Raw genomic sequence first — 16,279 nt, 5'->3', positions numbered from 1 at the left:
TGAGCAAAGCCAAGGGTTTAGGCATTTTCTAATTAAACTATTCAGACACATTAAGGAGCAAGTGAGAACTGAACCTGGTACTCCTGGCCCAGAGGTAGGAACACTCGCACTCTGCCACAAGAGCACCCACACCAAGGGTTCTTTTTACAAATTCAACTTGTTTAAGGATATTGTCACACACCTCTGGAACAGATGGGACTGCAGCCTGGGCTTCCTGGCTTAGAGTTAGGGACACTACTACTACACCCTCTAAACCAAAAATTTGTTTTTAAAAATGCAGGCACAACTCAACTAATCAGTGAACAAGTGGCTACATTTTAGTAATGTTCAATACACTTCTGTTCTGAAGTCTGACCTCTTCCTAGTCTGTCTCCCATCAACGTCTAATCATTTTTAATTTGCCTGTGTACCTCTGGAGCAGGTGGACTTGATCCAAGCTTCCTGTATCAAAGGCACTACCACGCACCACAACAGCCCACCAAGCCAAGGTTTTTTTTTACAAACTTGATTAGAGATGTTATTACACACCTCTGGAGCAGGTGGGATTTGAACACAAGTCTCCTGACTCAGATTTAGGGACATTATCAATGTGCCACAACAGCCCTCAGCCAAGGGTTCAGATATTTTCTAAGCAATCGGTTCAGAGAATTATACATTTCTGGAGCAGATGAGACTAAAACCCAGGCCTCTTGGCTAAGAGGTACAGGCACTACCATTTGCCACAAGAGCTGCTAAGCCAAGGGTTTGTTTAATCAATCTGTACAAACCATAACTGTACCCTCTTGAGTCACCCTTAATTGAAGCCATTAAGCTCATTTGTTTTGAGATTAAGTCTCTTATATGCAATCTACTTGGATTTTAAGTTTGAAAAGATAAACAGCACTATTTTAAAACCGCTTCAAAACTCACCAAATGATCGGTTCCTAGCTCAACGGAACGTTATCAATTTGGATTGTCAACTTAAGAATGTCTCAAAGACAAATGCTTCAAAATTTGCCAGTATCGATTAAAATAGTTCACATTTTTCAGATTCGGAACATTTAGTTTGCATGAAAATAACCTATGTTGGCAAAGGAAGGGCTCATTCTGTACGAACCTAAATTTAATACTTTAAAATTACAATTGTAGAGATTCTGGTGTAGCAAGACTAGAAAGTTGGCTAAGCCTCTGAAAACAGAAGGTTCCACTTTATACTCACGACGAACTTATGCTCTGAATTTTACACTAATTGTCAAACAGGAAGTGTTAGTGAAAAGGGGCTGCCAATGTTTAGCTTTTAACCCAATTACACTGACACAGCGGGTTATGAATAAACTCTGGCAGGTTACCTAACCTTGCAAAGCTTAATATTTGTTAACTAATGGGTGGGGCGGTGGGGGCTCATCATACAGGAGTACAATCTCTTGTGGTTTCGGGTGCTGCGCTCCTCGTTAGGCCTGTTTCAACTACCAAATAAAAGCGCAGCCGTAACAAAACCTTCTTTTATTCAACTACAGTTAGGCTGTTCTGTTCCATCCCTGACCGTTCTGCTAAAACATCTCAATCTAAGAGTTTAAAAGGAAAGAGGTTTTGCGATCAGAGAATAAGCGCGTCTATTTATCCTAAAATACATATGTTGGTCAAAATAGCAAAAAAAAAGCCATACCCTTCTTCCTAGTCTAATACGTCTTTCCAAGCAACTTGCATTTCATATAGATGAATTCCAGTTCACGATCATTCCATTGTCTCTGAACTTCTTTAAGATAAATTTGTGAAAAGACATTTTTTTTTCAAAAAAGGTACAACCGCAGTTACATCCCAGACTCCACAAGCCTTGGTGAAAGGGACTTAAACAGATCCGCCCACATCTCCTCCGATTGGCTCAGGACAGAATGCATCGCCAGGATTGGTTACTACAATTGTCAATCTGCAGTTTTAGCGTTAGAAGGCCTCAGCATGCGCCTGTTTAATTTTAATTACATCGGAGAAGATTAAAGATAGACATTGACATACAAGTTACCGAAAAATGTCAGTAATTATCAGAAATCATATGCAACAATTGCAGTGCTGAAAATGTACCAAAATAACACCATCATACATTATTCACGGATACATTTTCTGCTCCCTTGCCGCCTCTAATTAGGTTTCGCACCAGCAAACACTCAGCTCAAAAGATAAGCAAGGAAACAGATTACAGATATCCCCTTCTAAAGGATTGAGAAAAAAACATTCTTGGGTTGGGCGAACTAAAGTATTATAGAAGCCTTGCAATGCCAGCGCGAGTATAAGACAATTTTTCCTCCGGACTCCAGTTTATAAAATCCCGCAGCCAATTCAAGTCCATCCAACAAAACTGGACCATACTTTTGCGTTTATTGCACAATTTAAATACAGATATTAAAGACTTTAGTTTTTTTTAATGTCTAGTGGAAAGCAAATTCCCCATATTTAATTTTTTAAAACAATTCTATTTGTTTAATTGACTAAATACGAAAGTAAAATTAAAAGGGGCAATAGCTTGGGCGATTTATTTTAATTTTTTTTTAAAAAGAAAAATTAATACAGTCCCCGTGTGAGTATATTACCTAGCAATTTCATTCTGAATGTATTTCTTAAAGTAGTGGAGAGTATTAAATATGAATGGCATGAACAATGCCTGGTCTGAAGTATAAGTCACTGATATTCAATTTCTCAATTCTCTTTTACAGAAAACTGTGTAAAATGTCGATTGCTGATCCTTTCATGAGTGCTATTCACTTTGGTACTGCTAATTTATAGTGCTTCAGAAACGGACACTTGTTCAGTACAGACTTCATTGAAAACAAAAACAAAGATTCAAAGAGCATTTACAAAGAGATTTCTTCCAGCCTTTATGGCTGGACCAGAACAGTACTACTTTGTAAGGGGTACAGAAAATGCTTGAAACACTTTGCAGATAAGGTGTCACATGTGGAGAGAATCGGAGTTTATGTTTCAAGATGCTGACTTTGTATTAGAACTTTGTATTACCAGCATTTTCTGGTGATATTTTTGTATCTTCAAAATGCTCAGTACTTTGGTTTGTTTTGGTACTGCTGTTATGTTGGCTTGTTGTAAACAAATATTAATTAGAATTTTCAGTAACAAAGATTTCCCTTTATTCCCAACCTACCTCCACCCTGTGCCGCCATGGTGTCATTTCAAACCGTTTGTTTGCTATGCTACTGCTCACCCAGATATCAAAAAGTACTAGCACCAACACAAGCCCTACTCAACCTTTGAATTACTAGAACTGTGTTCCAGCTCATCTTCTAATTCCTGGGGTTCTGGAGGGAGGAGTTTCAGCTTTTTCTTTGGCGGGTTTTTCAAAGTACCCAGCCTCTCTTTCACTTTGTACTCCAGGGTACTGTGAGGGATTCCATAGGTACTCTGGGCTTTTGAGACACTCATCTTGCCATTCATCACCACAGTGATAGCTTCTTCAAGGATTTCACTGTTGTACTGTCGGTAGCGTCCTCGCTTCTTTCTGGGTTGCTTCAAGTCACCCTCTTGGTCAGATGTGGCCGGCTGTTTACTGGAGGTTGGCTGCTCTGCATCGGAGCCCCAAGAATCATGACCTTTATCAGCCAAGCTCATGACCCCTTTCCTGTGCCACAAATTCTGCTTTGGAAGGATCACTCTGAGTTTTCTGTGCAGTGCACTTTCAATCTGTGAATTCATGAGCAACGGGCTACAGTTATAATGATTTGTGACACTGGTTTCACAAGAAAGATCCATTCCCCGAACCTGTGGAATCTTCAAATCCACTGAAGTGGAATAGCCTTGGTCTTTCTTCCCATGTTTTGTCTGAACTGATCCTCTCTGGAATGTAACCTGATGTAAAGCAAGTTCCTTGGTATCTGAAGATGTATCATTTCCCCTGAATTTTACATGTTGCAAATTAAATTCATAATGTGGTTTGGCCCAGGGGGCCTCCCTGGCTAGTACTAAGTGCTGTCCACGGTGCTGAGATATTGGTCCAAGATTGGGTATAGAAGATGGCTCACTCCTGCTTAGTGGTTCCTCATTCTTCTGAGATGATCGAGTTGCTGGGATTTTCAGAATAACAGAAGATCCATAATCACCCTGCGTCACATTCTGTATGCTTCTTAGTGACTTTGGAAGTGCCCCTTCAAGACTTTGCGATTCGCCATCCAATTGCTGTTGGCCAGCTCTCACAGGACGCCTAGGATTGGATGGAAGGAAACTCAGGTGAGCAGGACTTGCACAGGCAGGAAGGAATCGATGGGATCACTCCTTTATTAGAAGACCTTGCTTGGGTAACATCACTTTGTGACTCTATAGAATTTAACAATCTCAGCAACTGCATCAAATTTAATTTTTTTTTGTTTGAATAATTATTTATAAAATTGTTAGAAAATATTCACCAACAGTTTGAAATAGCACAAACTGAGGCATTGCAATCAAAGCTCCCTCAAAATAAAACTAAATACAGCGGTAAGGGAAGTTATTTTTAAAAAGGGTGCACAAATTTCTGAAACAGTAGCTTTATTGCACATTACAGCTTAACATATGTTGACACTCTACAATACAGGATTAATTTTAGTATGACAAATGTGACGTTACCTCTAAACAAGTAATAAAAGAGTCAGCCAAATGATGGAAAATTAAACATTCAATGCTATATCTTAAAATATCAGACATTTGTGCAAGCCACACTTTCACAAAAGTGTAGAAATGACCTAATAAATATCACCTTAACGAAACAAAATATGCAAGTCTTATGAAGTCAAAATAGGAATGCTCCCAATAATTTATATATCTGGTCAGTTTACTTTTTACATTGGCATCACATTTTACTTCCTGCAAATCTTGTTTTTCTTCCCTCCCTTCATTTACTCCTGAAGCCTCTAACTTACACGAGGCTCCAGTTCTGAGTGCCAAGGACCCTCTGGTACTTGCCCAAGCAGTCACTCTTCATATTTCAACCAAGGGCCTGAACAGCAAAAGGCAATCTTTTCACATATCCTTGGAAAGGATACAATTTCACAACTATAGGGAAAGATCAGGCAGGTATAGCTAATTGAATTCTTCTTTCAAAAATCTGGCACAGGCACCATCGACCAAATGGGCTATTGATTTCTAAGATTCAATAGTTTATACTTCTGTTCATTCTTCTCCTCATCCACATCGACACATTTTCTTTCAATGGCCATTGAATAGCTACCTGGAAGGTAAATCCTGACTGTATCCATTCCCTCAAGCCAATTGTAGCAACAGTACTTCCAATCCAGGAGAGAAAGGATTAATCAGCACAGACCAGGAACTATTCTAGGATTTCATTTGTTTATGCAGTTCAGCTGTTTAACTCCTTAAATAATTGAGCCTTTTAGGAATCATGCTTTTATTTACTTACACATGATAACTGTAAAATGATATAAAGATAAAGACCGTTGGTCTATTGTTCAATGCCAGCTCTTTGAAAGAGTTAACTCGTTAATCCCATAGCCCTGATCTTTTCCCATAGTCTTCCAGATTGTTTCCTCTTCAAACAGTTATTCAACACCCTTTTGAAAATTATACTGATTCTACTTGCACTAACTTTTCAGTATTACATTTTTGTTCATAAGTCACTGCAGGAGAAAACACTGATCTCCCCTCTGGTTATTTCGGCGAATACCTTAAACCTACATCCTTTGGTTACTGACTTTCCTTCCACTAAAAATGGCTTCTCCTTATTAATTTTGCAAAAGCCCTTTAGAATTTTAAACACCTTTATCAAATCTAAATGCAACATTTCAAATTGCTGATCATAAGCCAAATACTTTTCACTTGCCCAATCTGATTCTTTTATTACACCAATTCCACCTGATAATTTTTGAAACAATTTTCCCCTTGGTAACCTGATAATGTTTTCGATCATATGCTCAAAACAACATCTGGATGGCAGATACAAATTCTACTAATACTAGAAAATAGTATTTCTATAATGAAACACAAAACTGTATCAGTTGCACACATGCCCATTAAAAAAATCATTTATAGAATATTAACAGGGATATCTTCTCAACAAATGTATGCTCAGATAAGACTTATGCATGCAAACTTGATGGCAGGTGAGATGTGTGGAAAGGAAAAATATCAAAATACTTATTTAGTGGGTCTTTGCAGACATATAGAGATAAAAAAGAACCTTATTAGATTGGACATTCAGGCACATATTAGATACATTGTAAAGATCACTATTTTGTAACTACTGTAAGAAAGCAGTCCAGTATGAGATTGCTTACACTGGATAATCTGTAGCCTATGAGTGCCAACCTGTGCTGAATTGTAGGTCGTCTTGCTCGAAAGGTCAACAGGAGAACTTTTGCTTTGGCTCCCAACAACTGACAGAGAAAATTTATACCTCACGAGTTCAGGTTTGATTTAGTTCAGGGAGATAAGTAAAGAGCCGAGTTGCTGCATTCTTTTCAGTTATAAAATCAATTTACTAAGGAATATCGTGTTTCACCATTCAGTGTTTCTATACTTTGATAAACAAAAACAAAGAGGCCCATTAAACTCTGACCAACAATCAGTTCAACGTGGCATCAAGTTTAACATTTCAACGATTATTTTAAAATCTCCAAAAATACATACTCCCTCAGACGAGGCCGATTTTACTTCATCTACCCGGTGTGACCTAAACTTCCCCTGCTACAGTATCCAATTGGTTCTTATACAATTCTAGAATCTTCAATTCTGCTGATCTAGTTGGGTGTCTATTCCACCTGCTGATCATAACTTCCAACAAAGCTCAACTGCATCTGTCCAAAATGCATTTTACAAGTCTTACTGTAACAATTTAATGTGGGATTATTGCATAATTGTTCAGGATGTTTTAATTTCAAACAGGCAATTCCCCTGCTTCATAGGACCTTCCAAAAGAACCTTCAACTGAGTAGTAGACTAGACTGCAGCAGTTCACAAAAGTCATCACATTTCAATGGCAATTAGGGATGGATAATAAACGTTGGCCTTGCCAGCAACACCCATATCCGGTGAGTGAAGTAAAAAAAAATTCTAGATGTTCCAACATACTAACCTGGATTGTTACCCAGAAAGCGCTCGACAGAAAATCCTAGTCTAATTCCTAGCTAACTGTATAAATTATCCCGCAAACACACTCACTGACATTCCTGACCCAAAGCCCTGCCCCAACCTGGCTAGTTCCCATCACCTGACCTAACCCCTCCAACCTAATTTCACTAGCTTGACATGACATCCCTTCTTGACCTGATCCAACTACCTCCTGATGCACCCATTGCCCTGACCCTCTCTCCACCTACTACTTCACCCAGCTGTCAGCCTACCCCACTGCCCATTTTCTCATTCAGCCCTTACCCCTTCACTAACATTCACTCTGGATATTCAAAGTTACTTATGGCAGCTAATGCTGTAAAACAGGGCTGTACCAATTCCTGCGCCAAGAGTATTTTTCCGCATCATGAGTCCGAAGTCTTTTTATTTTCTAAGTAGGTAGGTTTAAGACTGATCATAGTGACAAGCAATGGTTGTGGTGCTAATCAAAGGATTTAAGCCAATGTTTTGCATACTCCCAGAAAGTTGGACAACTCCTTTTAATTACTAAAAAGGACTAGGTGTTCTAGGTTTTCCCAATAACTTGGACCTCTCATGCTAGATACAGCCCACTGGTTTCTCTGCTTTATTATCTCAATGCTGGAATGTCGACCTAGTGTTGAGGCAACAAGAAATAAGGACAGTACATGAAATGTAATCTAGCCAGAGCTTTAGTCAGGCTTAAAAGTGAACTTCTCTACTTTGTTCTGCCTATATAATTCAAACATCCGACAGATTTTAAATTAAAATTCTACATTTTCTGTCCAGACTCCTGCCACAACAAATTACACGTGCCAGTCGAACTGCTATCTAATCTAATCCCAGTTTCCAGCACTTTACCTGTAGTCTTGATCGCTATGGCATTTCAAGAGCTCATCTAAATAGTTCTAAAATGTCTTGAGGGTTCCCACCTCTACCATTCTTTCAGGTGGTGACTTTCAGATACATCCATAACCCTCTGGGTGAAAAAATAGTGTTTCCACAAATCCCTTCTAAATCTCCTGTTCCTTACATTAACATTATGCCCCCTAGTTATTGATCCCTCTATTAAGCAGGAAAATTTCTCTCCATCTACCATGTCTATGCCTCTCAGAACTATGTCTCTTATTGGAGATGATCAATCTAACTACTTTTTCTTGACATTCAATGTTTTACCATCACTGAATCCCCTATCAACATCCTGGATGTTACCATTGACCAGGAACTCCACTGAAATCACCATATAAACAAAGTGGCTACAAGAGCCGGTCAGAAACTTGGAATTCTATGGCAAGGAACTCATCTCCTGACTCCCCAAAGCCTGTCCACCATCTACAAGGCACAAGTCAGGAATGTGATGGAATACTCTTCACTTGCCTGGATGGATGCAGTTCCAACAACACTCAAGAAGCTTGACACATGTAGTACAAAGCAGCATGCTTGATGAGAATCACATCTACAAGCATCCACTCCCTCCACCACTGACGCACAGTAGCAGCAGTGTGAACTAACTACAAGATGCACTGCAGAAATTCACCAAAGATCCTTAGACAGCACCTTCCAAACCCATGACCACTTCCATCTAGAAAGGCAAGGGCAGCAGATACATGAGAACACCACTACCTGCAAGTTCCCTTCCAAGTCACTCACCATCCAGACTTGGAAATATATCACCGTTCCTCCGGTGCAGTTGGATCAAAATCCTGGAATTTCCTCCATAAGGGCATTGTGGATCAACTTATAGCACATGCACTGCAGTGGTTCAAGAAGGCAACTTACCACTACCTTCATACGGGCAACAGGGGACAAGCAATAAATATTAGCCAGCCAGTGATGCCCATGTCACACGAGTGAATTGAAAAAAGTCTTTTGATTTTCCTTAATGTAATGCAGCAGTGTTTTTTTTTTTTTAAAATGGCTCCTCTTTGCTCTCCTAATTTTATTTTTAAACAATCCCCTGCACTGTCAGTACTGCTCAAGGACATCCATTGTTTTGCGTCTTTGGTATCTACCCATATGCTTCTGTTTTTCTTGTGCAATCCTGTACATCCCTTGGCATTCAGGGTTCTCTCCACCTGTGAGTCCCACCTTTCTAGGAGCACACTGGCCCTGCACAGTCACTGTTAACCTATTCAATGTCTTCCACTGCTCTGAGGTGTGTTTTCCTGCAAGTAGCTACTCCCAGTCCACTTGTCCGGACCCTCACCATTTTAAAATTTGACTTGCCCCCCATTTAGAATCTTTATTTCTGGTCCATCTTTGTCCTTAACCACTATTACCTTAGATATTATTGAGTTATGGTCACTATCACCAAAATGCTCTCCCATTGTCACGTCTACCACTTTGCCTGCCTCAATTCCCTAAAATTAGTTCTAGCACTTGCCCATCTTTTAGGATTTTATACATGCTGGCTTGAAAAGCTCTCCCAGATACATTGTAAGAATTCCACCCCTCCCAAGCCTTTCAAACTCTCTTAACCAGTCAATGCTGAAGAAGTCAAAATCCCCTACTATTATTACACTTTTCTGAGATTTCCCTATATATCTGTTTTACTGTGTCCCCTTGACTGTGAGGGTCCATAATATACCTCAGCAAAGTGATTGCCCCCTTTTTGTTAGCAGACTGACAAATTATAGGCAGTTGTCCAGATGTGGTCTCATCAAAGCACTTAAAAGTTGTAGCAAGAACATAAGAACTAGGAGCAGAAGTATACAATTCAGGCACTTGAATCTGTTCTGCCATTTAATACAATCATGGCTGATCTCATCTTGGCCTTAACTCCTCTTTCCTGCCTGCTCCCCTTTAACTCATTACTAATTTAAAAACCTGACTGTCTCTTCCCTAAATTATTCAGCATCCTGGTGTCCACGGCAATTAGTTGTGACTTCTACAGATTCATGACCCTTTAAGAGAAATAATTCCTCATCTCTATTTTAAATTTACTGTGTCTTAGCCTAAAATTACGATCCTGATTGGCCCACAACAGGAAACATGCGCTGTACATCAGGTTAGTCAATTATTCAGAGCAATTAAGGAGACAAGTTATCTCAGTGAAAGTGTGCAGTTGTGTACACGTCTAGACTAGGAGTGTTTGGTTAATAATCTGCATTGGTTATTCAAGGCTAAGAAGTCTAAGATTTCAACTATGTGAGGATTCAAGGAAGAGACTTCATAGCTCACAGGACAGGAACAAAGGAAAAATTAGACAAGTCAAATACATACATTTCATAAGGAAGGGAGAATTCTCTGGTTTTTCAGTAGCTGTAAACTGGTGATATTGGGGAATATGAGATAACAAGGTGTACAGCTGGATGAACACAGCAGGCCAAGCAGCATCCCGACGTTTCAGGCCTATGCTTGGCCTGCTGTGTTCATCCAGCTCTACACCTTGTTATCTCAGATTCTCCAAGCATCTGCAATTCCTACTATCTCCGATATTGGGGAATAGATGGGTTTTTCATTTGTTGCATATTTTGATTTGGTTTGTTTTATTTACTGTTTCTTTGGTGTAATTAACTCCAGTTTTATTGCTAAAACTAAATTTGCAGCTGGTGTATTTAAGCTTTACTAAAAGACAACCATTTTAAAATAGAACAAAAACATGATTAATTAATGAATTCTTAGATCTAACTTGTCCAGCTAGGATCATGACAAAACTAGCTAACCTAGCACAAATGTGACATTGTAAATTGCAATGCTTGAATCATCATGAACAGTGGTTAGCACTGCTGCCTCACAGCGCCAGGGACCCGGGTTTGATTCCAGCCTCGGGCGACTGTCTGTGTGGAGTTTGCACATTCTCCCCGAGTCCGTGTGGGTTTCCTCCGGGTGCTCTGGTTTCCTCCCACAGTCCAAAGATGAGCAGGTTAGGTGGATTGGCCATGCTAAATTGCCCGTAGTGGTGTTCAGGGAGGTGTAGATTAGGGGGATGGGTCTGGGTGGGATGCTCTGAGTATCGGTGTGGACTTGTTGGGCCAAAGGACCTGTTTCCACACTGTAGGGATTCTATCAATGATTCTATGATTAGTAGAAAGTTCAAATCCCAGAGTAATCCATTGATAGTCTGAAAGCAAAGTAGGTAAAGGAGAGGAAGATTGTGAGCAGATCAACCTGTTATAGAGCATAACTAGATTGCCAGTAACATACATATTAAATAAATCTAGTAATAGCATTAGTGATTGTCCTGTGTCGCCAAAGGGCTGCTCTCTCGTTAAAGAGAGACAACTGTTTGTGATTTATCCTGAGGGCCACCATGCTCAGGGAAGGGAAGAGGTTGAGAAGGACAGTCCTTCATGGTAACCTCAGCTGGTGATGGGAATTGAACCACACTGCTTCACAAACCAACCGTCCAGCCAACTGGGATGAACTGACCCGCGTTTATTTATTGATAGTACTAAATATCAAACAGACTAAAATGGTTTAGATATTTCCCAGCATGTTTTGCTTTAAATACCCTAAAATAAATTGTTCCCATTACAAGCACTAGTTCCACCATTCTGGAGACACAGCTCAAACGCTTGCTCACATGCCAGCTAATGTCAGTAGAATTAGATATGAATAGGGTGTTTCTAACAGATCACAAATTACCTCCACCAGTAAAATCCCAAAGACAATATTGAATATGTGCTGGTATGTCACATCAAAATGTAAACCTTAGGAAATCACAGCTTCTTTTCTCCTGGACTGTGACAAATAAAATTGAAATATGGACTTATTAGTGGTAAGCAGCATGGCTTTGGGTGGAGGAGGTCATGTCTCACAAACTTGGTTGAGGTTTTTTGAGGCAGTGACAAAAGATGATTGGTGGGGGCAGGGCAATGTTGTCTACATAGACTTTAGCAAGACCTTTGACAAAAATCCCTTATGACAGTCTGATACAGAAGATGAAGTCACATGGGATCCACGGTGAGCTGTTAAGATGGACACAGAACTGGCTTGGTCAGAGAAGACCAAGTTGCAGAGGTGGAGGAGTGCTTTTCTGACTGGACATCTGTGACCAGTGGCGTTCTGCAGGGGTCAGTGCCGAGACTTCTGTTGTTTGTAATATATTATAACTGATTTGGAGGACAAGGTAGGTGGCCTGAGTACGAAGTGTGCAGATGACACAAAGATTGTGGGTACTGCAGATAGGTGAGGAAGATTGCCAGAGGATACAGTAGACTGGAGATAGATGGGTTGGAGACGAGGATGGAGAAATGGCAGATGGAATTTAGTCTGGACAAATGCAAGGTGCATTTTGGGAAATCTAGGGCAGGATGGAAGTATACAGTAAATGGTAGATCCCTTTGTATCAGCAATATACAGAGGGATCTACAGATCTATAGTTCCCTGAAACTAGCAACACAAGTGGATGAGATGGTCAAGAAGGCATATGGCATGCTTGCATTCATCAATTAGAGTATGGAATATAAAAATTGGCAACTCATGTTGCAGCTGTATAGAACTTTAGTTCGGCCACATTTGGAATATTGTGTAGAGTTCTGGTCACCACACAACCAGAAAGATGAGGGGGGTTTGGAAAGGTTACAGAAAAGGTTTACCAGGATGTTGCCTGATTTAGAGGGTACTAATAATGAAGAGAGATTGGACAAACTTAGTTTGTTTTCACGTGAACATCAGAGGCTGAGGGGCAATAAAAGTTTATAAGATAATGAGAGGCACAGACAGAATGGATAGTCAGATTCTTTTTCCCAGGGTAGGAATGTCAATTACCAGGGGATTATACGTTTAAAGTAATAAAGGGGATGTAAAGTTTAAAAGGAGATGTAAGCAGCATGTTTTTTTTAAATACACAGAGGGTGATAAGTGCCTGTAATGCACTGCCAGAGGAGGTGATAAAGCAGATACAATAGAAACGTTTCAGAGATATCTTGACACATACATGAATAGGCAGGGATTAAAAGGATGTAGACCACATTAAACGAAAAATCTTTTGCCTCAAAGGTGTCATGTGTCTGCACAGGCTTGGTGGGCCAACGGGTCTGTTCCTGTGCTATACTGTTCTTTGTATAAATAAATCAGAACAAAGAAACAAGAAGGTAAATGCAACCAGAGGTTCTTTTGACAAACACTATGCCATTACAGATGCTTTCATAGTGCATTATTTCACATTTCCATTTAAGATCTTCAATAGGAGTTAGCATCTCTTAGTTACACTGTTAAATGAATTTTCCTTACTTCAATAATGGATTAAGACCTACCTTTAATTGAGCAAATTTTTTTTGTCCATGGATAAGGTGAAATGGCCATTTTACAACTGCCAAACTAACATTGTTAACTTTAGTGGAGAGTAAAATTGAGCAGATGTAAAACCAGCACTGTCGCCAATTCAGTCAATTTCCTTACAGTTGATTAGTTAAAAATGCCCTTGATTATGAAACATTGACTGACAGTATGAACAATGGATTCGACTCCCTCAAAATTAAAATATAAAAACTATTTCCATTATAAATTACAAGATAAGCAACGTCCAGAACTGAAAGTTCTGTTGATCAGTTTGAGGAAGTCTCTTACGCTCTGCTAAAAAAATACAGCCAGCTCTTGTACAAAACTGTACCATACTAAAAGACAGCTTTATTAGACCAAAATTATACATGCACAGTGCTACACAGTGTGGATAATAATTTCAGAAAATATGTACTAGATGTGTAATCCTGAACTGTATTAAGGGGTTTAGCAAAAAAACATTTTGGCACTTTTAACAATACAGCTTCAGGATATATTTTTGAGGAGGTAGTATAGTTTTTAAATACTTTTTAAAATCCTATTTCCTAATTTATATTCCCAAATTTCTTCATGTAAAATATACAAAGTTCATGCTTTGTATATACAGGATAGGATACCATAGTCATTATGTTTTGGCTAGAAATACAGAAGTTTAGATTCATGATCTAGTAACGTGAATTCAAATGGCAGTTAGAGCATTTAAATTTTTGGATATGACAAAACCAAAAAGTATCAGAAACTGTGAAAACGACAGCAATGGGCTTCAAGAGGACATAGACAAGTGAGTAAAATTAGCAGGCATTTGGCAGATGACATTTAATGCAGAGCTGGGTGAAATGATATATTTCAGTAAGAAGAATGAGAAAAGACAACTTAAACTAAGAGACAGACTTCTAAAGGGGGTGAAGTAGATGGACGTGGGGTTACATGTGTGTCAATCATTGAAGGTAGCAAGGAAATTGATAAAAAGGTGATGAATGCATACAGAATACTACCTAAAAAGAAATGTAGGGTACAAAAGCAAGGAAGTTATGATGAACATTTAAAAGACACTGGTTCAACCTCAAATGGATTGAATAGCCAATTCTGGGCAGCAAACTTTGGGAAGTATATAAAAGCACCAGAAGTGGAGCAGCAGGAGCGCGAGCCAGGTGCCAACAGGAAGGTAAGGTTTTTTTTAACCTTATAAAAACTTACCTCATGCAGCAGCGGCCTTCTTGTTTGGAGCAGTGGGTGTGTGAAGAGAACGCAAGCCAGGAAGGAAATAATAGATTCAGGCATTGACTAAACCCGAAACACTACACATGTAGTGTCTCCCACCCATCCTCCTCCTCCTCTAACCAACAAAAAAAGACTGCGTGGAGGGTTGGTAAGGTAAGGCTTTATGTTTTATTCTTCTGGAAATCTGGAGTAGAGGGAATGGAAGCTAGGTCAGTTGCATGCTCTTCTTGCAGGATGTGGGAGGTAAGGCTCACTGCTGGTGTCCCTCTGACTTCACCTGCGGGAAGTGCACCCAACTCCAGCTCCTCACAAACCGCATTAAGGAACTGGAGCTGGAGCTGGATGAACTCCGGATCATTCGGGATGCTGACAGTGATAGAGACGAGTTATAAGGAGGTGGTCACACCCAAGGTACAGGAAAAAGGTAGCTGGGTAACTGTCAGGAAGGGGAAAGGGAATAGGGAGACAGTGCTGGGATCCCCTGTGGCCGTTCCCCTCGATAATAAGCATACCGTTTTTGATACGGTTGTGGGGGGACAACCTACCAGGGGAAGGCCATAGCCGACAGGTCTCTGGCACTGAGCCTGGCCCTGTGGCACAGAAGGGAAGGGGGGAAGAATAGGAGAGCAATTGTAGTGGGGGATTCAATAAGAGGCACAGACAGATGGTTCTGTGGACGCGAACGAGATGAACGGATGGTATGTTGCTTCCCGGGTGCCAGAGTCCGTGACGTCTCGGATCATGTCTTCAGGATCCTTAAGGGGGAAGGTGACCAGTCATGGTACACATCGGTACCAATGACAGGTAGAAAAAGGACTGAGAATATGAAAAACGAGTACAGGGAGTTAGGTTGGAAACTGAAGTCCGGGATAAACAGGGTAGTTATCTCTGGATGACTACCAGTGCCACGTGATAACGAGGTAAGAAATAGGGAGAGAGTGCAGCTAAACATGTGGCTACAGGGCTGGTGTAGGAGGGAGGGCTTCCACTATGTGGATAATTGGAGCACATTCTGGGGAAGGTGGGACCTGTACAGTAAGGACGGGTTGCACCTGAACCGGAAGGGCACAAACATCCTGGGAGGGAGATTTGCTCAAGCTATACGGGATGGTTCAAACTAGATTGGCAGGGGGTGGCGAATCTGATTTGTAATTCAGAGGATGAGGTATTCAGCCTTCCAAAAGACACAACAGGGAGTGAGGTTGTTAATAAAGAAATGCGGTCGATGGAGCGTAATTGTACACACGGAGGTGGTTTGAGGTGTGTATACTTCAACGCTAGAAGTATCAGAAATAAGGCGGATGAAGTTAGAGCATGGGCAGTACTTGGAACAACGGTGTTGTGGCCATTACAGAAACTTGGGTAACTCAGGGACAGAAATGGTAGTTGGAAGTTCCGGGATTTAGATGCTTTAAAAGAAATCGGGAGGGTGGAAAAAGAAGCAGGGGAGTGGCATTGCTAGTCAGGGCTAGGATAGCAGCTACTGAAAGAGTTCGAGAATGATATGTCTACAGAGTCAGTTTGGGTTGAGCTCAGGAAAAAGAAAGGAGCAGTCACTTTGTTGGGGGTTTTTTACAGACCCCCCTAATAGTTGCAGAGAAGTGGAGCAGAAGATTGGGAGGCAGATACTGGAAAGGTGCAGAAGTCACAGGGTTGTAGTCATGGGTGACTTCAACTTTCCAAATATTGATTGGAAAGTTTTTAGTTGTAATAGTTTAGATGGAGCGGATTTTGTCCAGTGTGTTCAGGAAGGATTCCGGACACAGTACGTAGA

General features: G+C 40.4%; 1 protein-coding gene across 8 annotated transcripts in view; it reads right to left on the bottom strand.

Annotated features, from left to right (window-relative positions):
• Window positions 1-1,885: 1,885 nt before the first annotated feature.
• Window positions 1,886-16,279, bottom strand: part of lcor (ligand dependent nuclear receptor corepressor) — a 68,339-nt gene continuing 53,945 nt past the window's right edge. For all 8 annotated transcript variants that reach the window (XM_048608789.1, XM_048608790.1, XM_048608791.1 and 5 more), the window contains one exon: window positions 1,886-4,183. In XM_048608789.1, the coding sequence (XP_048464746.1) occupies window positions 3,226-4,183 (958 nt within the window). In that variant the 3' untranslated portion in view covers window positions 1,886-3,225. The remainder of the gene's footprint in view (window positions 4,184-16,279) is intronic.

Source organism: Rhincodon typus, chromosome 20 (assembly GCF_021869965.1).
Source record: "Rhincodon typus isolate 14 chromosome 20, sRhiTyp1.1, whole genome shotgun sequence".
Lineage (NCBI taxonomy): Eukaryota > Metazoa > Chordata > Chondrichthyes > Orectolobiformes > Rhincodontidae > Rhincodon > Rhincodon typus.
Note: the sequence above shows the minus strand (reverse complement) of the source record. Positions and strands in the feature narration are given on the sequence as shown.